At 38.1% G+C, this 27,050-nt stretch overlaps 1 protein-coding gene across 1 annotated transcript; it reads left to right on the forward strand.

Moving 5' to 3' along the window:
- Positions 1-20,889: 20,889 nt before the first annotated feature.
- Positions 20,890-26,846, forward strand: LOC134822849 (BTB/POZ domain-containing protein 17-like). Its single transcript, XM_063834115.1, has 10 exons — positions 20,890-21,162; positions 21,287-21,395; positions 21,540-21,772; positions 22,043-22,151; positions 22,570-22,746; positions 24,277-24,437; positions 25,197-25,329; positions 25,524-25,802; positions 25,989-26,113; positions 26,195-26,846. Exons 1-9 carry the CDS (start codon positions 20,963-20,965, stop codon positions 26,097-26,099), a joined length of 1,512 nt encoding a protein of 503 aa, XP_063690185.1. The 5' UTR covers positions 20,890-20,962; the 3' UTR covers positions 26,100-26,113; positions 26,195-26,846.
- Positions 26,847-27,050: the final 204 nt, after the last annotated feature.

Here is a 27,050-nt window from a genome sequence, read left to right on the forward strand (position 1 = left end):
TTTTACGTTTAGGAGTTTTCTTACGGGAAAAGGAGCTTTTAATTGAAAAAGTGACAGGAAAATGATCAGATTTGCACACGGAATGAGGATCACAGACATTCAAGTTATCGATTGTGTTATCATAATTACTGAGAAGAATGTCTAATGTATTACCACTTTTATGGGTGGGTGATGTGATCAACTGGGAGAGAGAAAGATCACTGAAAGAATCTATGAAGGATTGCTCAATAGGTACGGTACTGGATGAAGATAGCCAGTCTGTATGGGGGAGATTAAAATCACCGATAACATAGATTTTAGGGGGATTCTTTTTGGAAACTAGCTTGCGAATATAACTAACTATGACATCATGATTAGGTAACCCAAGAGTTCCTACTCTATAACAAGTACAGATTACAATACTCTCTTTGTTAGGAAAAGAAATTTTAACGGCAAGCATTTCTGCACCTAGGCTAACTGGTAGTCGGGTTGTAGTGGCGTCGAGATCAGACCGAACAGCCAAAAGAACACCACCTCCATTTTCCCTAAACTTTTTAGGGTTATTAGGATCTTGAGGATGAGTCTTTCTCGTGCGGTCATTGCGGAAGATTTCATATTGAGAAGAAGGAAAGATTTCGTTGCTAGAAATAGATTTTTTGAGCCAAGTCTCATTTAGGGCAATTATGTCAGGCTGCTCTATTTTAGCAAAGGATTGAAGTTCGGAAATCTTATTACCATCAAGAAGGGGATGGGAGGAGCTTAGGTTACTGAAAGGAATGAGACCTTGGACATTTTGGTAGAGTACAGATAGGGAGTTGGGACCTGGATTAAGCATAGAAGGATTAACAAGAGTTATCAAAAGAAAGTTAAGAGAGAAAACCCGAAGAATGAATAAAGAGACTAGACGCCTGAGGCGGCTGGAATACTTGACTCTATTCATCTTACCAGGGAGAAGAACATTTCTTATAAACCATGAGGAGATAATTACAAAGAAAAGTTTGATGTGGGAGCAAGCAAGAAATGGTATAAGATAACGTGGGCTGTCAAGGAGTAGAGAGGAATGAATATTAGAATCTAGGGGGAATACGGTGTTCATGGACCTAACCGTGGAGAGAAGAATTGGGAGAAAGTAAGTCATGATGAGAGAATAGAAGAGAAACATATGATTATGATAATTGTAGTTGATGTGTGGGGTGTATGGAGACTTAAATGTGTAAATTTTGTTAGGTATAAACGTGTTGATATGTATAAGTGCATTTCTTGACTGTGTACGAGGCCTTTTGCATGCAAAAATACCTATTCTAAGTCTAAACGATTCATTGTCTAACATATTGGAAAATGGACAGTGACCGAATGTACCTGAAATGGGAGGCATAAAATTGAGAAAAAGATTAAATCAGAGATTTGTTTGAGTTTTAATTTTAGGCGCAACGTCTTAATCAAAATATTAAATGGAAGAAAAGATCAAAGATTTAAATTCCCAGAAGATTATTTACAACCCTGTCAAAACTGTGTTCGTTTACAACAAACTTAAGCCAAGTGGACAGTAAACCTACTCCTCTCATGTTGAGATGAAGCCAATCATGGTATAGAAGTTCATTATAGTGCGTTGACAGTAGAAAAATAATTTAACCCTTGTCCGAAAGGTTTACAAAAGTTTTACACGCCGCGCATATTTGCCGCGCAATTTCGCGTGTCAAATCCGTCTAAGAGTGAACATAATTGATGAAGGAGCACTCTGAGCTTTACACCTCGTGCGTTCACTGTTCACGCATTATTTGCGCCCTGTTTAATGTTGCCTTGCCACTCGCGTTATTCTATCATCCATATTTCTGCTCTTAGTTGCCTTATAATGTGTCAGCAGTAATCAGCCTTGCTGTATTATATATTGCAATTAACGATACACAATAACAGATAATAGGGTTTTGATTATAGTTTTTAGTTAATGCCAGTCGGATAACTTTTACAAACCGGTAAGTAATTAATTGGTATTTATTATAAATATCTGTTATTTCATATTTGGTTTCGGTTTTATTCGGAATTAAGAATGCGACTAGGAAGCTTCGATTAGTGGAGCCCCAGCAATACAAGCTGGGGGCTCGTGAGTTGTGTTTGTTAATATGTGTTCACAGGACTTGAGTTGTTTACAAGAGAAACTCGCTGGGTTTGAAATAGAAACAGAACCTGTAATAAATAGGATTTATTACACCAATAATATAAACTCAAATAGTTATATCAAGTTCCAATTATCCATTGTAAATATATAATAGTATATAGATCATTGTAAATATATAGTTTAAAGGAATACGTACCGGTTGATACTCTACAATAACATAAATCTTATTTCTACAAACTTAATCTTCTTTCTACAAACTTCAACCGGTTCTCATGCTATGAATATATAATGATTAGTATTCTGCTAAGTCTAACATTCCCCCCTATTTAAAAACTTTTGAAAATAGCTCGAAGCTCTTTAAAAACACTTAAAAACACTTGACACGTAATCATCCTAAATTCTACAAATTGCTTAAAAGAACGCGCGTGCGCGGTAAAAATATTTCAACTTTTCACAATCCAATATTAGAAAATTGCTAGTCGTTAGTTACTTCAAACAAAGAAAATGTCCCAATCTCTCAGACAGAAAATTTTGACTGCCATACACGTAGCAAACGTGTGATTAACAATATCTACTGGTAAATTCACAGTAAATAACCAATCTTTTCACCTCTTTCATATCGTAACTAAATATAATCTGTCACAACTCATGTCACAGTCTCAGTGTAACACTCTATACGAACACTACTACTGTCACATAAACCACACTAGTACCATGAACTATGAAACTACCTGTACTGACATGTACTAACATACTAATTCGAATGAATGTCATTGTGAAATGTTAGGGTAGAAATGGTGATTTTGCAACATTATTCTAATCGAAATTATATACGGTAAGGTAAACTATACTCGTAATATGAGTAATACAAGGTAAGTAAGCTACTCAAAACGTGTAATCACGTAATAAAATCATATTCAATACGTGTAATCACCAAAATATACGTTATTCAAAACGTGTAGTCAGGGAAAAAAGTAACTAGCAAGTTAAAAAACGCTAAAAAAATAATAAATTATTCAAACAAACAAAGTTAATCTCTCTCCAGAAACTCTCCTCTCTCGATCACAGTGCACAACTGCTCGCAGTTTGCATCTTTCTTTGTTAAACAATCTGCCAACATGATGTCAGTAGGTATCCATGTTAATGACTTCAGTGTCTTGTTGGAGAGTGCTTGTTGAAGTTCTGCTAGGTCGAGTCTCAGTCTCTTTTCTTCACACTGCTTCGATGTATGAACGTGATCATGTAACTGTTTAGAATCAGCGAAACCTTTGATTGGTATGACTTCACTCTTCGGATCTCCGTACAGTATCTCTGACAGTATTTGTCGGACATAGATTGCAGCTCCCATGGCATCTATGCAAGCTAGAGTTTCGGCTCCAAACGCCGAGTGCACGACACGTTTTATCTTCCTAGAACTCCAGTCGATTAAGTTAGCCGTTTTTCCGTTAGTTAGAAAAACAAGGTAACCTCTCCGACTCTGTGTCTGTCTTCCGTTCTCTGTGAACACTTCGCTTCATACTGTTCCAACTCTCGGATGATTTCTTTGCTGTTTTCTTTCTTTTTTGCTCGCGCTTGTTTCTTATTAGTTATTATAATGACTATATAATAATTAATAACTGATATATATAATAAGTATAACGAGGACGATCGTCCTCATATCAGGCCAGTAAGGTGTATCATTGGTGTATCATTGTAGGTTTACAACCTACCAGGACGCGCGCCGAGTTGGACTCGTCGACGGTCCTATGGAACAAATATTTTACGAGTATCACCAGTTAACAGTTAAAGTGTATCAGTACTCTTAGATTCGGTAGCGTTAATAATAGTTTGGTAAATCGAACGTGTGATTATTGTTAGGCACAGTTTATATATCCACCAAAAGCTTACTGGGCCGCGCTCAGCCTGGCATTCCGCCGAATCTCTATGAACATAATAGCCTGAGGTCCCCAGGTTAGGCTAGGTAACTTAACGGGTGATACTCGTAAAATATCTGTTCCATATAACCATGCCAGCATAACCATGCTGATCTTGATTGGACAAACAAAGATTTCGAATGCTCTAATCTAAATTTTGACATTAAGTCTACCCTAGGGTCCACACATCCAAAATGATTATCTTGAAATTGAAAATTAGCTGGGTGTGCATTTTCCTTTGTCTTACTAACGTGTGTGAGCGCAGTGTAGTGAGAAAGTGTTTTTAACAGATTTATTATTAGACTTAGGATTATGATTTTTAATATATTACATTGATATAAGATTTATTTTTGATAGGTACTTAATAAAGTTGATGAATTTCCCTCCCTATTAAACTTTTAAACCCATTTAGTGAAAATTGATAAACGAAGATCTAGATATTGATACATATTATAACCAACATTGCTTATATTCTGCCTTGTAAACAAAGAGCAAATCTTCTTAATGCCTTCTTCATGTCCTAAAACTAAAACTTCATCCTATTAAAGTAAAGGCCAGTTGTTACCACAAGCTATTATACCGTCCCTCTCAAAAACATGCCTCAGCCTCCATCAAAAACAATTTTAGTTTTCAGTCCTTCTAGTTTCCAAAAATCTACCGAGCTAGTGTTCTGGTGTGCACAAAAGCCCCTAAGCCCGTGCATTCCTTGCCCCGCTAGCTGCCAGTCCTTGACAAACTTCCAATAGCAAAGATCAACTAGTCATTTTAATACTTTCAACACTGCTATATAACAAATAATTTGAGGACCCCGAACTCAATTTTGATTCTCTACTGACTCTGCTGATCTGCACTGTTTCACTTTGTAAAAGAAGTGCGCAATGATCGGAGAAGGTGGTTTTGATGATGAGGGTAACAGGTCCTCAATCTCGTTACAGGATGATACGCCAAAGAATGACAGGAATGTTAGCGAAGATATGTTATCCCCGCAACGTTTCACACCTATCCTGAACTCATCCACATCCTCTGAAAGTACTCAACAGCGACAAGGTAACACTCTTCAATACCAGTTTGCCTACATCAAAGACGGCACTTGTAACACCTGTAATGATGTTCAAGCTAATGACACTGCTCTTACCTGCTTTTTGTGTAAATCGTCATTTCATGCTGTTTGTCGAGATGCTGATAAAGATAGGATCAATAATGCTGTAATCTGTCCTCGCACTTTCTTCAAAGCATACTCCGACAGAAACGCAACCAAGGGTGTTAACAGTTCCAGATTTGGGACTTTTACGTTTGTGTGTAATGTCTGCAAGACACACTCTGAACAGAACTCCGCAGTCAGTGCCGAAAGTAAAGTCGACCTGATTGACAGGCGAGTAGATAATCTGACCCAATCTATGGAGGACATGAAGGGTTTACTTATGAAAGTTGTGAATATGAAAACATCTCCGGACAAAACTGAAATTTCTTCTCCTCCATCTCCAGCACCAGTTGCCCCTTCATATCGCTCTGTATTAATCATGTCCAGCATAACACCAGAAAATCAAGCAAAAGATCGCCAAGAAGAAGTTGACAAAATCATCAAAGACAACGCCATTCATGCTGACAAACGGTATGTCAACAAGAAAGGGGACATTGTGGTTGTGTGTCCGACAACAGCTGACAGGGAAAATCTTGTCAAGAAAGTATCCCAGCAACTTCCAGATATGAAAACGCACCAGCCACCAGAACGTTTGCCCACAATCTCTGTTGCTAACCTTGCTGATAATTATTCTGAAGAAGATCTAGAAGACCTGCTCCTTCAAGCTCACCCCAACATTAAGGCATTAAAATCCCAGGGTGAAACATTTTCTGTACTAAAAGTTAAACCTCAGATCAAAAACAGCAGCAAGCATCAAGCTACTATACGAGTTAGTAACAATATCAGGAAAATCATAGAACAACAGGGAGATCGGCTATACATCAGTTCGTTTAGTTGCAAAGTTTATGATCAATTTCATGTAAAACGATGCAACAACTGCCAAGGTTTTGGACACTACAGGTCGGAGTGTGAATCAGAAAAAGCTATTTGTGGTTATTGTTCCAAGAATCATACGTCAGAAGATTGTCCAGAAAAGAAAACTAATAGTATTATTTCATGCTGCATTAACTGCTCTAAGGGCAAGTATCGGGATGAAAGAAACACACACACGGCATTTGATAGGACATGTCCAGCTTATGTTGCTGAACAGCAGCATCTCCGCAAAACTATCAATTACTACAGTTCAAAAAACTTGTAAGCAGTGGTCTGAAATCCTCTCCGGCGGAGATTCTTGGCTGTTGCTGGAATGTGAGATCTCTCAATAATAAGATTCAACCAATCATGGAATCTATAATCGACCAAGGAATCTCTGTCCTTTTTGTCACTGAGACTTGGCTCACCAGCATGAAGAATGATGTTACTGCTACCATCAAGTCTTACGGCTATAACTTGATTCACTACATCAGGAAAGACTCCGCTAAATGCAGAGGCGGAGGAGTTGGAATTATTTACAATTCAAGTGATTTGAACCTTACTCCTGTGTTTGATAAGTGTGGAGATACGTTTGAAGCAGTTTTAGGCAAATTTCGAGACTCATCGGGTGATACTGTCCTCTGTGCTTGTGTTTACCGACCAGGGTCATTGACTGATGTATTTTTTGAAGATTTAGATGAGTTTATTGGGAACATATTCATGAAATACAAGAAGTTTTTAATCTGTGGTGATCTTAATATTCATTTGGATGATCATAAATCAAGAAACACGGCCAAACTGACTGAAGTATTGGCCAGCTATGGACTGCATCAATACGTGAGAGATCCAACTCACAACAAAGGACATATTCTGGATGTTGTAATCTCCTCCCATCAGATAGTCAATCCAAAGAGTGTCACAGTAGACTCGCACACCTCGGAAATGTTCCCAAACTGTGACCATTTCCCGGTTACTTTTAGCCTCACAAAAACGGTTGCAAGCAATCTCAACAAGAAAAAAGTTATCGCATTCAGAAATGTCAAAGAAATTGACAAAAATTGTTTTGCGGATAATCTTGCTGAGGAATTGGTTACTGTAATGGATCCTGAGGGTCTATCACAAGCTGAAATGCCGTCATTTGAAAGCCGCATCAGCCTATACAACTCTAAGTGCCTAACTGTGCTGAATAACCATGCTCCTCTCCTCACAAAGGAAATCAAAGAACGTAAGTCTGCCCCTTGGTTCGATGGTGAATATAAAGCACTTAGAAGCCAAAGAAGAAAAGCCGAGACAAAGTGGAAAATCTCCGGATCTTTAACTGACAAGAAACACTATGAATCAATCAGAGAGCAGTGCACAGAACTCTCAGACAGGAAGAAACATGAGTTTTTCAAAGTCGAATTCATAAAGCATTCCTATTCTTCTAAGAGTCTTTTCAGATTTCGGGACACCTTTCTTGATCGGGATAAAAGCATTGTGTTGCCTTCGTCGGAGTCTCTCAAGGAGACAGTCGAAAACTTTAACGTATATTTTCAGGAGAAAATAAAGGCAATACGAAATAACTTTGATCATGTGGAGTCTGACGATCAAACGCCCTCTTACTGCGGAGAAAAACTAGCTGAGTTCTCTCCAACTACTCTAGAAGAACTAGAGGAGATAATCAAGGCATCTGAGATCAAGTCTTCTTCAATTGACCCTCTACCTGCAAACATCTTTAAAGAAAACCTTGAGGTTCTACTACCCGTCTTAGTTGACATAGTAAATGCTTCATTATCTTCTGGCAGTATTGATGGCGCTAAACTAGCTCATATCACACCCCTGATCAAGGGCCAGGGATTAGATAGTGATAATCTCAAGAATTACAGACCAATATCTAACCTTAGTTTTGTGGGCAAGTTGATAGAAAGAGTAGTGCTCAGGCGTCTAAATGAACATCTAGAAAACAACAACCTGAACATCCCACAGCAGTCTGGATACAAATCAAAACACAGCACCGAGACTCTGCTTGTGAGAGTTGTTAACGATCTACTCATTGCATCTACAGAAAGCAAGGCAACTGTTGTTCTTCTCCTAGATCTCAGCGCAGCTTTTGATACAGTTGACCACTGCAAACTACTGAACATCCTCAGAAATGAGTTGGGAATAACAGGGACAGCTTGGAAATGGTTCAGCAGCTTCCTCACAGGTAGATGTCAAACGATTAAAGTTGGAAATGAGGAATCTTATGAGATAGTGATTAAGTTTGGAGTCCCACAGGGCTCTGTGCTGGGTCCGGTCCTGTTCAACATCTACATTCGCTCTTTGTACTCAGCAGCACATGATTTGAACTTCTCCATCCAGGGTTACGCCGACGATCATCAGCTGTATAAAAGTTTCAAGCCAAACGAGGAGCCCACCGTCCTTATCAACGATGTTCCCAAATGTTTCCAAGAAATTAATGACTGGATGAAAAAACATTATCTACAGCTCAATGCAGGAAAAACTGAGATTCTTGTCTTTGGGACACCGCTTGTTCTCCAGCAGCTGTCTATAGGGGGCGTGTTTGTTAACTCTGAGACGTGTGTCAGGCTGTCACCTGTTGCAAAGAACCTCGGATTTCGTCTCGACTCTCAACTAAACTTTGGTGAGCAAATCAAGCAACTTAAAACATCGTGTTTTCTGAAACTAAGAGACCTTGCTAAGATGAAAACATTCCTCACAACCAAACAGATGGGAACACTGACTCAAGCAATTGTAATCTCATCGCTTGACTACTGCAATGCACTTTACTATGGTTGTAGTCAAGCCTCAATTACGCAGCTGCAGAACATTCAGAACCGAGCATGCCGTCTGGTTTTTGGATTAAAGAAGAGAGACTCAGTCGAGGAGAAGCTCAAATCCCTTCATTGGCTCAAGGTGAAGGAGAGGATTGAGTTTAAGTTATGCTTACTGATTTTCAAAGCAGTCAATGGTGTTGCTCCTGCATATCTGTGTGATCTAGTAACATTTGTTAGTTCGAGTAGCAGAAGAACTTCCTCCTTACACCTACCCGTCGGATCTACAAGATCACACCCAAGAGCGTTTCAGACTGTTGCTCCGAAAATCTGGAACCAACTACCAATTGAAATTAAGACTTGTTCCGATGTTGATCTGTTCAAAACATTATTAAAAACTCACCTGTTTAAGAAAAGTTATGGCATGAGCGATTAATTGACAATATAATAACTTTATGTTATTTGCTTAAACTGTTTAGGATGCAACCTAATGTCATGATCTTTTTGAACTTATTAGCAATTAGACTGTTAGCTCGCTTCACAAGCATGTCATCTTCGTTCCAAAACTTTTTATGTCCTATGCATACACTCCTTGATAGTTATCTTGATCTAGTATCTTTGTTTCACACAATAGAGCATAAGTTTTGTGGTTTATCCACTGGGCTTAGAGTTTGTGTTTAAGCTACCAAATTTTATTTTTATTATTATTATTATTTATTTACAAATTGAGCACTATACAATTTTAATTGTTTTAAATATTTGACTTTGTAAAATGAGCTAAAACATTGATTTATTAGTTTCATTGATTTATTAGTTTCATTGATATATTGGACCGTCGACGAGTCCAACTCGGCGCGCGTCCTGGTAGGGGGTGCACGATAAAAATAAACTTGCTCGGATTTTTAAAATTTTTGTACCACTGTTTTCTAGAGACTGTGAGAATTTTCACAATACCAAATTTGTCATACCTTTTTGGAAAGATCAGTGAGTTTCGCCTAGGTGCCATGTTTGATGGTGCGCGGCTTTTGGAGCAAAAGTAGCTGTAAAAGTCGCGTAATTTGACCAAATTCGTCCAAATTTGACCATTTTTGTCGTATTATTTGGATTTATCTTCAGTTCCTTAAATGAGATCATTCTGGAAATTGGCGACGACCTTCCAATAGGGCTTTCACAACTGTCCGAAAAATTTGGTGGATATCGGAGTTGATCGGTTTCACTAATTAGTACGTGGTGTTTGTGGGAAGAGTGCCGTTAATAAAAATGAATCTTCTTTTCCTGTAGCTTATATATCCTAATATTGAACCCGTCTCTGATCCTGATCTAATACTACAGTAATTATAGTGAGTAAGATAGAAGTATAGTTAATAAACCTCTCCAAAAACGGTCGACAGGTCGTGGCTAAGTAATGAACGAACGAGAGCTCATTTTTGTCACGTGACAGCACTACTATAAAATATCCCTTATTATACATTCCCTACTCTGTGATCACCCTCCCCCCTCAGATATTCTAGAAGAGGAAGGAGAGAAGGAGGAACCACACAAAGGAATGTAGAACGTGTCAGGACTCAGGAGAAGACCTCATCACCCAAATGTACACCGCCTCCGGGCAACTACTGGACCTCACCTACCGGGCTGGCCGGCTCTATCATACCTCACCTACCGGGCTAATACACGGGTCTTCATAGTGATATGACTGTGATTTCGAATAAACTGATATTTACTGACATTTTTGGTCAGGTTCATGGTTAGGACATTGGACAGTTGTTATTTTTTACTTAGTTTGGTAATGTTATAATATTCTTGATGTCAACTGTTTTATAGCGTAAATATTCTGTTATTCTAACAGCACCGTCATAAAAGTGTTTTAATCCTTCGAACATATGTAGCTGATAAAATAACATGTTGTAAAATTATTGAAATGTGATGTGCTCTGGTATCCGTATATAATATATCGACTATATATGGTAGAATCTAGATAGATAAGAATCTGGTAGAATGTAGAATGTTTGATTGATTGAAATAAATTTTCGTGCACATACAGAATGAATGGTTAATAATTTAATATATATGTAGACCAAGGTCTGTGCACGGGATGCTTCCTGTGGATCTATTTAACAGTTGGAGCTGAGTCAAATCGATTTCAATTTCAATTGCCCTTTCAGAAATCTCACCGTTGATAAACAGAGCTACAAATCTAAAGAATTGTGAAATTTATCCTTGGCCGTGTAACAACTTGAAATAGTGGTATCTGTTCGCGATGCAAAACTGAAAACAATTCGATATTGTTTTATTTTACTGCTTATATTTTACCCTTGACCAACAAGATCTATAAAACCTTAAATGAATTAAAACTTGCAGGAATAATTTTATTGCATATTATTGATAATTCGTGAAATTATGCAACCTACAGTACCTAAAATTCAATTAGCTAATTATCGGCCATGCGTTGCATAAACCATATTATGGCCCATTTGGCCATTTCGGTCACAAATCGGCGCTTAAATCGAGTTTATTGCACGCGCGGTAGACAAATTGTGTGAAAACAACTGTGCTGTCACAAACAATGCGCGTTATAGAGGTGACCAATGAAATCACGGCATTAAAAACACGTGATTGCGCGCTGGCGAGTGAATTACTAAAATCCTACTTATACTTATAGTATTCCGATTCTAAGTGATTCTTAGCGCTCCCCCAAATTTTTAAAATAGGCCCTGATGGTGTGGATGTGTATGGTGTAGTGGCTTCATTTTGCTACACGTTCCATATCCAATATCCCTTGTAGCGCGATGCACTACTTTAACTTAACAGTAACTGGGCCTCGTCTTGCTACAAGTACACGTTGTATACCTCTCGTGCATCGTGCACGCCGGCCGGTCGGCCGCGCGATCGAAAGGGTTTGCAGCGTGTGTCAAGCCTCGTCCAAGTTGGACGAGTATCCAGTATCACCCGTTAATATGAAAATGACGATTAGTATTACACGACCTGGATGTACTTGATTCACGATGTTGTATGTCAAGAGATTACATCTTTTGTGCATGCAAAATAAATAATTTGATGATAATGTGTTGCAGACATAACTGTGTGGTCAGAGGTGGCAACTATTTTGCAGCTAAGTGCAGCAGTCAGCAGCAGTTAGCAGCATGAGCAGTTTCCTTGCACTTTGGTCCTCCTTGTGATTAGTGAATAAATTATTTACTTAAATCACATTGTGACCCCCATTGTCGTTATTTCACTATTTTTATTGTAGCGCGATGCACTACTGGGCCGCGCCGCGTATCAAATAAGTCTTCTCGCAATTTCGGTAGATCGGTAAAATGCACCACTGGGCCTCACCGAGGTGCTAAGGATTGACATCGTAAATCAATTATTTTTATTGTATATTGCATGCTGTGTAAATTTGTTGTATGTTTTGTGTTTATAACCTACCAATTAGCTAGACGCGCGCCAAGTTGGACTCGTTGACTGTCTTGAAAAAATGTTTTACAAGTATCACCCGTTACTAAATTTGACTCTAAAATTTTAATATGTTTTGATTTTTAGAAGGGCACTTTACAGGGACAAAAGGATTTCGCGATTATTTTGGCCAAAAATCGCGGTACCGCGAAATTTAACAGGCTATACATTAAACTATACATAACATTTGTCGCGGAGAATGGGATATTTCGCGATTTCGTACATGCCGCGAAATCCTTTTGTCCCTGGCACTTTATCATTTATTTATTGTTTACTATTTTTATTAACGGGTGATACTCGTAAAATATTTGTTCCATATGGATTAGTTGAATGAAACGTGTGCTACAAATGTCTACGCCTCACGCAAAACTGCGTACCGCTTAGTACTTCATGCTTGAGCGGTACTGCGGTTGACAGTGGCGCGCACTCAATTTAATCACAAATAACGAGCGCGCGGTTTTTTGGAATCTCTCCATTATTATATTAATTAGGTCGCAGTGTTCACGGCCTGTACTGTGTGAACGACAGAAATATCTTTTAAATTATTTTGCTTCTGAAATTTTGGCTCTAGAAATTAAGAAATGTGACATGTAATTGTAAGATAACAATTAAATAGATCATGTGCGCGGCGCCTACAGCTGACCTACGAATTTCTGAACAATTTTAAATTGTGGCTGTGTGCGCGGCGTACTGTATATGTGTTTGAAATTGAAATTTGAATTTATTTATGAATATAACATTATGTATTGATTGTTTTGTGGTAAATAAAAATTTTTCTTTCCTTCTTTCCTATATTGAGATCGTCGACGAGTCCAACTCGGCGCGCGTCCTAGTAGGTTGTAAACCTACAATATTTTTATTGTATCGCGTCGCTGTGAAAATTTGATTTCACATAGCCATGTGTAATACGCCTTCGGTGGTTGCGCATTACTGCAAGTGAGAGGGCTCTGGTTATAGCAAAAATTTGATTGTAATTGTGATTTTAATTTTATTTAGCAAGTTTCGTTTCAGTGCTATAATTGATGATGCGCGGCTTTTGGAGCAAAAAAAGCAGCTAATTTGAGCAATAACATAATGTTTGATGATTGGATATGCTCCAACTTTTTCAAAAATTTTCTTTTTAAGTCTTTAAAGGTTTTCAAAATTTGTTGTTGAGATTATACGATTATACTAAATTGGATCAAAGGAATTTACCAAATATGTGATTCTATTCAATTTGTTGATGTCTTAAGCAGCTTTTGTCTGAAGCAGCGTCTGAAGCAGCGTCTGTCTGAAATTAGCGTTAAAAACCATCCTACAGTCAGTTTGGGCCGGCGGCTTATTGTCGATGGCACATGGTTTATCCTTAAATAGGAGAAAGAGGGTTGAAAAGTGATGGTCAAATTCAGTTAAAAACTATTGCAAAAAAGGAAGGAAGTATTAGGATATAATAATAGTTTCATTTTGATTTTTAAAAAGTACAAAGTATGACATTTAAAAAGTCCTGTAGTTGAAATTTTAGACTGTATTGTGCCATCCTCATATCAGTGACCTTGTAAAATGGTCATTGAAGAAAAAAATCAGTCAAAACAGTGAATGATGAAATTTGTGTCGCGAAATTTCGGTCAAGGGGACGACAGAAAAGCTTCTTTTTTTCAAAAATCTTCCAAAACCTCTTTTTATATTATGATGATTATTGATTTTCCGTGTATCAAAAGTTTTTTTGGGAATGGAACTTTGACTACTACGTCAATCGTGTCTTGTGCTATCCTAAGTGACTTTGTAAGATGGTCATTGAAGAAAAAATTCAAAACAGTAAAATTTGGGTCGCGGAAAGCTGACATTCGAAATTTTGGTCAAGAGGGTGGCAAAAAAGCTTCTCTTCAACCTGTGTGCATTAAATTGTCTTTTTTTCAACTTCCATCTTTTAATTATTGTAGGAAGATTTTTATTTTATATTATGACGTTGTCATGATGACTCAAGTGACTAATCAGCCGCCTTATTTGATTTGTTAGTCGGCTGACATCTTGGGTTGGACTGGATGTAACAAGTTTATTATAATAATAATAATAATAAGTAGGAATTTATACATCGCTTTATAGCCATAAAGAACTCAAAACCCAAAGATTCAGTTCAAACCATCTAAAGCGACTCATGAGTAACATGTACGTATAAGAACTTATTTTTATGAAGTATGGATTTTATGAGAAAGGTAATACATGATACTTATACAAATACGTTTTCAAAGAGATGAGTTTTTAGTTTCTTTTTAAATAAGACGATATCAGTTAGTGTTCTCAATTGATAAGGAAGCTGATTCCAAACAGAGGGTCCGCAGTAGCTGAAACTTCTCTCGGTTTTACTATAGTTTGAAATAGGAGGAACATTTAGGAGGAAATAGTCTTCTTCAGTTCTTAGTACACGTACAGGTTGACTCTTGATGTCAATACATTTGGTGATATACTCCGGCGCTATGTTGTTGACGCATTTGAACACGGTTAGAGCAATCTTATACTCTATTCGTTGTCGTATTGAAAGAAAATGGGCTTTTTTCAGGAATGGAGTGACACTGTCCCATTTTTTGATAGCTTAACAACCAAACAAGAATCGAACACAGGAATTTTGTACCTTCTGGAGTTTCTTTATGAGAAGATCGGGTAAACCGTATAAGAGTCCATTGCAGTAGTCTAGTTTTGAAAATATCAAGCAGTGAATGAGCTGTCTTTTTAGATCATAGTTAAGCTTTGAGCCTATAACTCGAAGGTTCCTCAGATGGATGTTGCAGCAACTGATAATTGAATTTATTTGATCTTCAAATGTTAGGAATTGATCAAATAGGACACCTAAACTTTTCACTGTGCGGGATGCATCCACAGGGTCAGCTGCATTGTCAAGTTGTATTGAATCGACTGGACATGAAGAGTAACTGTTCTTGGTCTGTACTACAAGAGCTTCTGTTTTGTTTTGATTCAGTTTGAGTTTATTTTGGGTCATCCAGGTCTTAATATCTTCAAAACAATAGTTGTGGACACAACAAGAAAATTGAGAATAATCTTGTGCGAGGGTAGGGACCCAGATGTCGTTTCTAACCCAAATAAACTTTAAGGAGGCTTCTCATCAGTAGCCGCACCTCCTTACTCGGTTTCTGAACTGGAATTCTATGGGCTTCCAGACGGCCAGACCGAGTATTACCATCCCATCCTTCTAGAGTTCATCACAAGTAGCACCCACCTTGAAGATCTTTGACACCCAGACACACCCCATTGGCGAACAAACTTTGGATATAATCTTACATGCTCCCGAAGGAATCCCTGGTTTATGGTCTTTCTCATCGTCACCAGCACTTTCACTAGGTCACCAGCTCTTTCACTGAAGTCATCAGCCCTTTCACTGAAGTCATCAGATGTGACTCTGATCAACGGTATAGTTGTGGACACAACAAGAAAATTGAGAATAATCTTGTGCGAGGGTAGGGACCCAGATGTCGTTTCTAACCCAAATAAACTTTAAGGAGGCTTCTCATCAGTAGCCGCACCTCCTTACTCGGTTTCTGAACTGGAATTCTATGGGCTTCCAGACGGCCAGACCGAGTATTACCATCCCATCCTTCTAGAGTTCATCACAAGTAGCACCCACCTTGAAGATCTTTGACACCCAGACACACCCCATTGGCGAACAAACTTTGGATATAATCTTACATGCTCCCGAAGGAATCCCTGGTTTATGGTCTTTCTCATCGTCACCAGCACTTTCACTAGGTCACCAGCTCTTTCACTGAAGTCATCAGCCCTTTCACTGAAGTCATCAGATGTGACTCTGATCAACGGTATAGTTGTGGACACAACAAGAAAATTGAGAATAATCTTGTGCGAGGGTAGGGACCCAGATGTCGTTTCTAACCCGAATAAACTTTAAGGAGGCTTCTCATCAGTAGCCGCACCTCCTTACTCGGTTTCTGAACTGGAATTCTATGGGCTTCCAGACGGCCAGACCGAGTATTACCATCCCATCCTTCTAGAGTTCATCACAAGTAGCACCCACCTTGAAGATCTTTGACACCCAGACACACCCCATTGGCGAACAAACTTTGGATATAATCTTACATGCTCCCGAAGGAATCCCTGGTTTATGGTCTTTCTCATCGTCACCAGCACTTTCACTAGGTCACCAGCTCTTTCACTGAAGTCATCAGCCCTTTCACTGAAGTCATCAGATGTGACTCTGATCAACGGTATAGTTGTGGACACAACAAGAAAATTGAGAATAATCTTGTGTGAGGGTAGGGACCCAGATGTCGTTTCTAACCCGAATAAACTTTAAGGAGGCTTCTCATCAGTAGCCGCACCTCCTTACTCGGTTTCTGAACTGGAATTCTATGGGCTTCCAGACGGCCAGACCGAGTATTACCATCCCATCCTTCTAGAGTTCATCACAAGTAGCACCCACCTTGAAGATCTTTGACACCCAGACACACCCCATTGGCGAACAAACTTTGGATATAATCTTACATGCTCCCGAAGGAATCCCTGGTTTATGGTCTTTCTCATCGTCACCAGCACTTTCACTAGGTCACCAGCTCTTTCACTGAAGTCATCAGCCCTTTCACTGAAGTCATCAGATGTGACTCTGATCAACGGTATAGTTGTGGACACAACAAGAAAATTGAGAATAATCTTGTGCGAGGGTAGGGACCCAGATGTCGTTTCTAACCCGAATAAACTTTAAGGAGGCTTCTCATCAGTAGCCGCACCTCCTTACTCGGTTTCTGAACTGGAATTCTATGGGCTTCCAGACGGCCAGACCGAGTATTACCATCCCATCCTTCTAGAGTTCATCACAAGTAGCACCCACCTTGAAGATCTTTGACACCCAGACACACCCCATTGGCGAACAAACTTTGGATATAATCTTACATGCTCCCGAAGGAATCCCTGGTTTATGGTCTTTCTCATCGTCACCAGCACTTTCACTAGGTCACCAGCTCTTTCACTGAAGTCATCAGCCCTTTCACTGAAGTCATCAGATGTGACTCTGATCAACGGTATAGTTGTGGACACAACAAGAAAATTGAGAATAATCTTGTGCGAGGGTAGGGACCCAGATGTCGTTTCTAACCCGAATAAACTTTAAGGAGGCTTCTCATCAGTAGCCGCACCTCCTTACTCGGTTTCTGAACTGGAATTCTATGGGCTTCCAGACGGCCAGACCGAGTATTACCATCCCATCCTTCTAGAGTTCATCACAAGTAGCACCCACCTTGAAGATCTTTGACACCCAGACACACCCCATTGGCGAACAAACTTTGGATATAATCTTACATGCTCCCGAAGGAATCCCTGGTTTATGGTCTTTCTCATCGTCACCAGCACTTTCACTAGGTCACCAGCTCTTTCACTGAAGTCATCAGCCCTTTCACTGAAGTCATCAGATGTGACTCTGATCAACGGTATAGTTGTGGACACAACAAGAAAATTGAGAATAATCTTGTGCGAGGGTAGGGACCCAGATGTCGTTTCTAACCCAAATAAACTTTAAGGAGGCTTCTCATCAGTAGCCGCACCTCCTTACTCGGTTTCTGAACTGGAATTCTATGGGCTTCCAGACGGCCAGACCGAGTATTACCATCCCATCCTTCTAGAGTTCATCACAAGTAGCACCCACCTTGAAGATCTTTGACACCCAGACACACCCCATTGGCGAACAAACTTTGGATATAATCTTACATGCTCCCGAAGGAATCCCTGGTTTATGGTCTTTCTCATCGTCACCAGCACTTTCACTAGGTCACCAGCTCTTTCACTGAAGTCATCAGCCCTTTCACTGAAGTCATCAGATGTGACTCTGATCAACGGTATAGTTGTGGACACAACAAGAAAATTGAGAATAATCTTGTGCGAGGGTAGGGACCCAGATGTCGTTTCTAACCCGAATAAACTTTAAGGAGGCTTCTCATCAGTAGCCGCACCTCCTTACTCGGTTTCTGAACTGGAATTCTATGGGCTTCCAGACGGCCAGACCGAGTATTACCATCCCATCCTTCTAGAGTTCATCACAAGTAGCACCCACCTTGAAGATCTTTGACACCCAGACACACCCCATTGGCGAACAAACTTTGGATATAATCTTACATGCTCCCGAAGGAATCCCTGGTTTATGGTCTTTCTCATCGTCACCAGCACTTTCACTAGGTCACCAGCTCTTTCACTGAAGTCATCAGCCCTTTCACTGAAGTCATCAGATGTGACTCTGATCAACGGTATAGTTGTGGACACAACAAGAAAATTGAGAATAATCTTGTGCGAGGGTAGGGACCCAGATGTCGTTATTCTCTCTTCGATTGTTGACAGATCTCGAAATAGTGGGTTAAACTCAATGTACAGTTGAGTGTCATCTACGTACATATGGATGTTAAATCCATGTCTCTTTGCAATCTGATTGAGCTCCTTTGTGTAAAGTATAAACAGAATTGGACCTAGAATTGAACCTTGCGGGACTCCAATTCTAAGGAAGCATCTCTTTGATCTTGATTTATCAATAGTTACTGTGAAGGATCTGTTATTAAGGTATGATGGAAACCATTCGAGAACAGTACCTTCAAAACCAAAGTCCTTTTTTAGTTTTTTTAGGAGCAAGTGATGATTTACAGTATCAAAAGCAGCACTGAGGTCCAAAAGGAGGAGGATAACCTTGCTTTTCATGTCACTGATACAAAGAAGATCATTGTAGATGGTAAGGGTTGCAGTTTCGCAGCTATGATTTGACCTATAACCACTTTGATGCTCAGCATGAAGATTGTGATAGTCAAGATGTTTGGTCATCTGTTTCTGGACACTCTTTTCAATGAGTTTCGAGAGGAAAGGTAAGTTACTAATCGGTCTATAGTTGTTGAAGCTATTGACATCTCCTTTATCATCTTTGATGGCTGGTCTGACAAGAGCACTCTTTAGGACTGACGGAAATTTTCCAGTGACAAGTGAGTCATTGATAATAAATGACACAATTGGTATAACTTCATTAAAACACTGCATTAGAAGTTTTAGAGGGATGGGGTCCTCTTCACATTCTTTTTTGTTAAGGCCAGAAAGAATCTTTTTGAGATCATTGTCGCTTATGGTTTCAAATTGGCTCCAGGCTTCACCTTGAAATGGTTCTGAGTGGTCAAGTAGAGTGTCAGCTGCAGTATCATTGTTAATGGCAGAGTAAATCTTTTCCACTTTATCATTGAAAAACTCTTTCATCTCCTCACATAGAGTTTTAGCAGGTTTGTTATTAGGCTTCAAGTTTTTAGATATGTCCCGATCCATTAGCTGATTGACTATTTTGTAGGTATCTTTTTTATTGTCCTCACAGCTTTGCAGACGATTTTCATAGTATAGCTGTCTAGTGGTGTTTATAACTGCCTCAGCATGCTTAACAGCTTTTTTATAGTCCAATTTTGAATCTGCAGTTTGTAGTCTCCTGTTATCACGTTCAGCTTTTCTTCGTTTCCTTCTGGCATTATCGGATGTCTACGTATATTTATTATGATATAATTATTCATTGTAATGGCAATAAAATTTAAATTTTGTTTTACTTACTGTACTATAATTTATATTGTTAGTTTTGGGTGCAAACTTTTCTTTTTTTCTACTGATAGTTGGATAATATCCGGTTTGAAGAGACAAGGACACATGAAACAGGAAGTTAGGAATGTAGGCAAATTTTCGGCATCAGCCATCTTCAGGCTCAAATTATTTGTTATATAGTAGTGTTGAAAGTATCTCTTCCAACCAGATATTGTCCAACTATCAGTATTTCAACTATGAGACTAATAAACAGCGAACTAATAAATAATAATAATAAAATTTGGTAGCTTAAACACAAACTCTAAGCCCAGTGGATACTGGATAAACCACAAAACTTATGCTCTATTGTGTGAAACAACAAAGATACTAGATCAAGATAACTATCCAGGAGTGTATGCATAGGACATAAAAAGTTTTGGAACGAAGATGACATGCTTATGAAGCGAGCTAACAGTCTAATTGCTAATAAGTTCAAAAAGATCATGACATTAGGTTGCATCCTAAACAGTTTAAGCAAATAACATAAAGTTATATTGTCAATTAATCGCTCAAGCCATAACTTTTCTTAAACAATTGAGTTTTTAATAATGTTTTGAACAGATCAACATCAGAACAAGTCTTAATTTCAATTGGTAGTTGGTTCCAGATTTTCGGAGCAACAGTCTGAAACGCTCTTGGGTGCGATCTTGTAGATCCGACAGGTAGGTGTAAGGAGGAAGTTCTTCTGCTACTCGAACTGACAAATGTTACTAGATCACACAGATATGCAGGAGCAACACCATTGACTGCTTTGAAAATCAGTAAACTACTCCATCATTTGATTTTTTTCTAGTTTCAGATTTATCATTTTACTAAAATATTAATTGTAGCCTGTAATAATCTAATTTTTATCATTATCATCATCATTTTGAACGCCTGTTTTCTGAACAGTTTCTTGTTTCACCTCCGTCTAAGGCAAAGATGCACACTCTCGTTAACTTAAGTATCATTTACAGCTGAGCATAAGGGTTAAATTTAAATTATTTAACCTTTTGGTGCTGTATAAAAATAACATTAATTTATTATTATTATTATTATCATCAACTACCATATATATGGTATATACAGCAATATACCGAGGTTTCAATTTACTTAGATAACTGTACATAGGGTGGCTGAACACGTGTAAATTCGTGATGCCATGTAAGGAGTTGTCTCCTTTCTGTGGAGTATGAACACAGACAAGGGCTGTGGAGGTGTTCCCAAGGGAGTTGGAGAAAGATGGCCTTTTGAGATGGAGATATCTGGTGAGGATGATACTGGGGATGAGGAGTACTATTTTGTGAAGAATCACGAGTTATTCAGTGGAGTTTCAGACTATTTCAACAGTGATAAACTGAGCGATATCACACTCATCGTTGGAAACCAGAGGTATGTGAACATAAGTTTGATTGTAAAAAGTCAAATGTTTGACTTCATTCATTAATTGAATTATAATTACTTTACTTATTTATTAATTGGTTAAGATTCTCACAACATCTGTTATCTTTATCAGTTTCTCCGCCCACAAGTTTTTATTGTCCTGCGTCAGTCCCGTCTTCAAACAAATGTTAGATAACACAAGCAACTGGGAAGAGAGCAAAGAATCGACCATTGTCCTGAATGTGAGTAATCTCCACCTCTTATCTGGATTTATCTTTCTTAGCAGTTTGTCTACTGAAGGCAGTTAATGAATTTATAAAAGCACTAGATGAGTCTAATCCAGTTGATAAGTAGTTAAAATAACTGGAACGGTTTCCTTTTTTCAGGAGTTACCCGACTGTGTGGACTCGTTTGAGCTTTTCCTTCAGTTCATCTACAGCAGACGAGTATCAATGAACTCGAACACTGTAAAACCACTGTTTCTCCTCGCTGACAAATACGCCATCTCCAGTCTTCAGGAGCTCTGCTCTAACTATTTTAAACGTCATTTGTCGGCTGGAACTGTGCTTGATGTCATCTCCTTCGCTCATAAACTTCACAATCAGGATCTCTCTGATAGGTGATGAATTTATTGTCCTCTGAATTTCTAAGTGTTTGATTAATGTTGAGTATTATAAAACGCGAAGTAACCTTGATTTTTACAATTTCATTGTTAAAATTGTTTTGGCCGTTGAGCAAAACGTTCCAGAAGTTATTTTGCCTTTAACCACAATGTTCGCCGCCTATTTGCTGCATATTTTCTGCATATTTGACTTGGCAGTCGACAAGCTCGTTTAATACCGTATATTGTTACATCTGTAACATTGTGAGAATAACACTAATTTTTAAGGTGTCTGAAATACATAGCAGAAAATGCAGAGGAAGTTATGTACACAGCTGGATGGATAGATTTAGACCAGAGTATTCTTATTCTTATCGTGCAGAGAGACGATCTACAGGTGACTGGCTTTTTTTGTTAAATCTTTATTCTCCAACTTTTATACATTGTTACACAATAGATTGTTATCATCATAATATTTAAATGACATTTTGGACTGACTAGAAAGTGCTGTACATGATTTATCACAGAAAATAAACTTAATTAATAAACTGAATCCCTTGAGTGATAAACCTACTCTTTGATTTAGTAGAAAGGTTGTGATTATTCTGTGGGTGTGCTGAATTCTATTGAGAAAACCTTGAGCGATATTCTTATATTCTAAAATCTAACATCAATATATTGTACATTGCTGTCCTTGTAATTGTAAAAGTGTTTCTCAACTAACACTCAAACAGATTTGGCACAGTCTTGATAATGGCCGAAACTACATATCCGAGGATCATACAAAAACAAAACAAAGCTCATTTTTCTTTCAGCTGTGGAATGAGATAGAACTATTCAGTGCAGTGCTGCGCTGGGTGCTAGCTGATCCTAAACGGGACGCACTGGTCCCGCAGATATTCCACTTGTTGCGCTTTCCTCTTATCTGCTTCGAGCTGCTCACACACCTAGTGGAACCTAATGATATCTTCCAGAGGTGCCCTGAAATTCAGGTATGATATTCTGAGGATACATTGTCACATAATTGTTCAAATTTTTCGATGTTCGAAAATTTCAATATTGTTGATATATACGTATAAAAGTTGAAAACTCTGCGTCTGATTCAAATATTATATTATGATTCAGCCACTTAGTCAACACCCACAACAAGTTCACTAAAAAATACTTGCTCATCGGATAACGTTTTGACTGCCTTACGTCATTTGTCTGCAGCATTCATTGTGATGAAAGTCTTTGTTCCCCAATTTACTTACACTCTCACAAAAAGCGTGGATTTTGTGTCATGCCCGGTGATTGTTCTTTTCTACACATGTGTGGGCTAAGCAAGATAATGAAAGCACAAGATGTTACACAGTATTTTATGAGCTGTCAATTATTGTGAATTGACTCATAACCTTAGATATCCTATATTTCTATTATAATTAATTAACGGGTAACTCGGTAATCTGCCGATGCACATTGCACACCTCGGGCACAAAGGTGATTTCTGCCCGAGATGTGCCCGAGATGTGTCCCAGGTGTGCCCGAGTTTGTGCCCGAGTTGTGCCCGAGGTGTGCCCCAGATGTGCATCGGCAGATTACCGAATTGCCAATTAACGGGTATGGCAATTGGCATTGTTGATGGATAACTTTAAAAGTCATATTGAATGTTGATATTAATAAATATCCGAGTGGGCTTTTTTTCATATAATATGTAGTCTTTTGACTGTCAAAGCTGGCGTACAATCTGTTCAATTATCGTAATTATCGCTCTTAATCAATTTCTGCCTAATGTTAAATAGCTGATTAGCACACTCAAAATTTAATAGGTATAGTGAAATAAATGAGATATTGTTTTAATGGCATGCTAATTTATGCGGTATGTAGTATGTGACATTGTAGACATAATCTATAAATCAATGTCTCATTTCTCAATGAACAGTTGAAATACCTATCTAAATTCTACTTTAAATATTATATAGTCTACAATATTCCTCAAATCATCAATATTCTGCCATTAAAAATTCAAGACGATGAACATTTTACGTTTTTGACACTGAGAATATTTGTTCTAATTTGATTAAAATTCCCGAGCTTTCACACTTGTGTGAAAGCTCGGGAATTTTAATCAAATTTTAATCAAATCAAATTTTAATCGAATCAAATCAAATTTTAATCAAATTTTTTGCTTGTAAGCAATAAATTGTAAGAATTCTGTGATACAATATACATACCAATATCTATTGTCTAGATAATTTGTCTCTATAATTTGGAAATCTTGTCTCGACAAACAGATAAAAAATGTTGGCCAATTGATTCAACAATCTTGTCTAGACTTTGTCTCAATAGATTGTCTCAAATAACGTTGAACCCTGTGGTTATAAGTCGCTTTAAATCAGATAGCTTCAGCCGAATCTTTAAATTCTGAGTTCTTTTTCAGCTATAAAACAATAAGTAAAATATATATACTATACGGTAGCTATAATCATCATTATTATCACATTTAAATATTAATAACAACCTGACATATCCACATTCCACAGTACCTGTTAACCGAAGCTTACAAGTATCAGCTGCTACCAGAGGAGCAGAGAGAGAAGTATTTCGCTAATAACATCAGATGTAGACCACGCCAGTATAACTTTGTGGAGCTCGGCAGATACGCTTACTGTGTTAAAAACTACTCAAAAATTAAAAACCTTACGTGAGTCAAAACTACAATTTTTTTAAATTCTGTGACTGTAAAGCACAATAAGCTTGTTGTTAGTTTTTTATGCTATTCGAATTTTAACTTGACTTCGTAAAGTTTTAACTTCAAACTTGTCTTCGTAAATTTTTAAGTTGTCTTCGTAAATCTGATAATCAGTTTCAAAAATCTGAGGTTCACCAGTCACCACTCCAAACAGGATCTCTATCACTAAACTGTAACTCTTGTAACTCTTGTAACTCTTGTAACTCTTGTAACTCTTGTAACTCTTGTAACTCTTGTAACTCTTGTAACTCTTGTAACTCTTGTAACTCTTGTAACTCTTGTAACTCTTGTATCTCTTGTAACTCTTGTAACTCTTGTATCTCTTGTAACTCTTGTAACTCTTGTAACTCTTGTAACTCTTGTAACTCTTGTAACTCTTGTAACTTACTCTTGTAACTCTTGACTCTTGTAACTCTTGTAACTCTTGTAACTCTTGTAACTCTTGTAACTCTTGTAACTCTTGTAACTCTTGTAACTCTTGTAACTCTTGTAACTCTTGTATCTCTTGTAACTCTTGTAACTCTTGTATCTCTTGTAACTCTTGTAACTCTTGTAACTCTTGTAACTCTTGTAACTCTTGTAACTCTTGTAACTCTTGTATCTCTTGTAACTCTTGTAACTCTTGTAACTCTTGTAACTCTTGTAACTCTTGTATCTCTTGTAACTCTTGTAACTCTTGTATCTCTTGTAACACTCACTAAATCCCATCAGACGGTTAAAGACAGATACCTTCACAACACTGGCTTGTATGGGAGGACAGCCGGTACCAGCTCCACCGGTACGACCTGACGGCGCACAACCCGAGTACCCAAGATGGAGCTGGACCCTCTGGGTAGAGCCAAAAGTGGGTATTATTACAGCCCTTCTAGCGCAGGAGTAGTCAAAATACTGGTATTTTTACAAAGCGCGGCAGCTAGACCGGTTTCTGGTCATGATTATACCGATTAGAACATTACCCGCAAGAAATAATATCGCAACCTTTTTATAAGAAGTAACTTTTAAACCACATAACCTGAAACTAACACACTGTGTTACCAGGGAGATGCTGATATCGACACAGGCTGCAACCTCTCAGACGACGAAACCCACAAGTTCGGGATATTCCTCATGCCAGTTAACATTAAGAACACTGAAGCTGAGCAGCGGGAGATTGACTGCGTGTTTGTGGTGTTTGGACGCGACGCAGACGGACAGCCAATGGGGCACTCCGTGAGGGATAGCTACGTTTATATGAGTAATAATTGTATTGGATTCGGGGAACCGGATTTGTTTCAGAAGGACGATAATAATAGTCAGAGTTATATTCACAATGATGAGGTTAGTCACGTAGTCACGCTAGTTACGTGTGTTTTATAATTAAATGTGTTTTATAATGTATACATTACAGCTTTAGCTTCTTCTGGGGTTGAGTTTGGGCCCCCAAGTTTGCAATGAGACATGAGCTAAACATGATTATAACGATCATAGATTAAGATTGATGAAGACAGTTATCTTTTATTTCAGATTGATATATTGGTACTAATTGGTTACAGACCCAAGAGAGGCGAGAGGGAGACAGAAGTACATTCACCCCAAGTTAGTTCTAGTTCCAGATCCAGCAGTATGGCTCAGTAGGACTACACAATGAAGTACATTCACCCCAAGTTAGTTCTAGTTCCAGATCCAGCAGTATGGCTCAGTAGGACTACACAAACAACAAATCGAATGAGACGAATATGTGGATTTAATTAACACTTGTAAACAGTTAAATATAACATTTATAAACAGTTAATTATATAATTTATGTTACTTGTTCTGTTTCCATAAAAAGGTTGCTGTTTTGATGCTATGACCACAAATAAACAGCTTATATACATTACTTATACATTTGTACATTATAGATATGGATATTGGTAGGGAGGTGAGACATGTATCTTTGTATCAGCTTCCAGCATTGACCAATCAAATCACAGAATCACTGTCACGTGCCAAAACAACTATGTTCTACCTCCCCCTCCATAAATATAATCCACAATAATATTTAACTTAACATTATTTGGTCCTTGTTTGGCGTTTGCTCTTGATTTGTTATTTTTTTGTAGATCACAGAGCTCAGAGGTAAGGAATTGGAAAGGGAATTAAATTATTTTAAAATCGATTTTTTGAAAGAAAACGAATTAATTTAGTATTTATCTTTTCTGTCGATCGCAAAAATTAATTTGTGTGATTCGTGTTTTGTGATTTAGTGACTTTTGGAAATGATCATATTATTTGATCCAAATCTCGCTAATCACAAACATTCTTATTGTGCGGCGAAATCGATTGTATATTTACATTTAAAGTGCTATATTCATTTCCCTTTTTTGAAACATTTTCCATCAACTGCTGTTATCAACTCCACTGTGGGCCACCATGCTATAATAGAGGAAAAATTGAGTTCTTTTAAAAGTAATTAAGTAAGTTTTGTATTGCAGTAGAAAATCTTGGCTATTAGATGCAAAAAACCATAATTGAATTGATTAAACGGCTTTCGCGCAGCGCGTCTGCGATTTTACGAAATTTTTTGACTGCCAATTTTTTCACTTT

The sequence above is a fragment of the Bolinopsis microptera genome, chromosome 11 (assembly GCF_026151205.1).
Source record: "Bolinopsis microptera isolate Bmic1 chromosome 11, MBARI_Bmic_1.0, whole genome shotgun sequence".
In the NCBI taxonomy this organism is placed as follows: Eukaryota; Metazoa; Ctenophora; class Tentaculata; order Lobata; family Bolinopsidae; genus Bolinopsis; species Bolinopsis microptera.

Coding starts and splice junctions, on each gene's coding strand:
- LOC134822849 (XM_063834115.1), top strand. CDS start 20,963: ATGAACACAGACAAGGGCTGTGGAGGTGTTCCCAAGGGAGTTGGAGAA. Junction 21,773..22,042: donor AATCAGGATCTCTCTGATAG/GTGATGAATTTA, acceptor CTAATTTTTAAG/GTGTCTGAAATACATAGCAG. Junction 25,803..25,988: donor GTTATATTCACAATGATGAG/GTTAGTCACGTA, acceptor CTTTTATTTCAG/ATTGATATATTGGTACTAAT.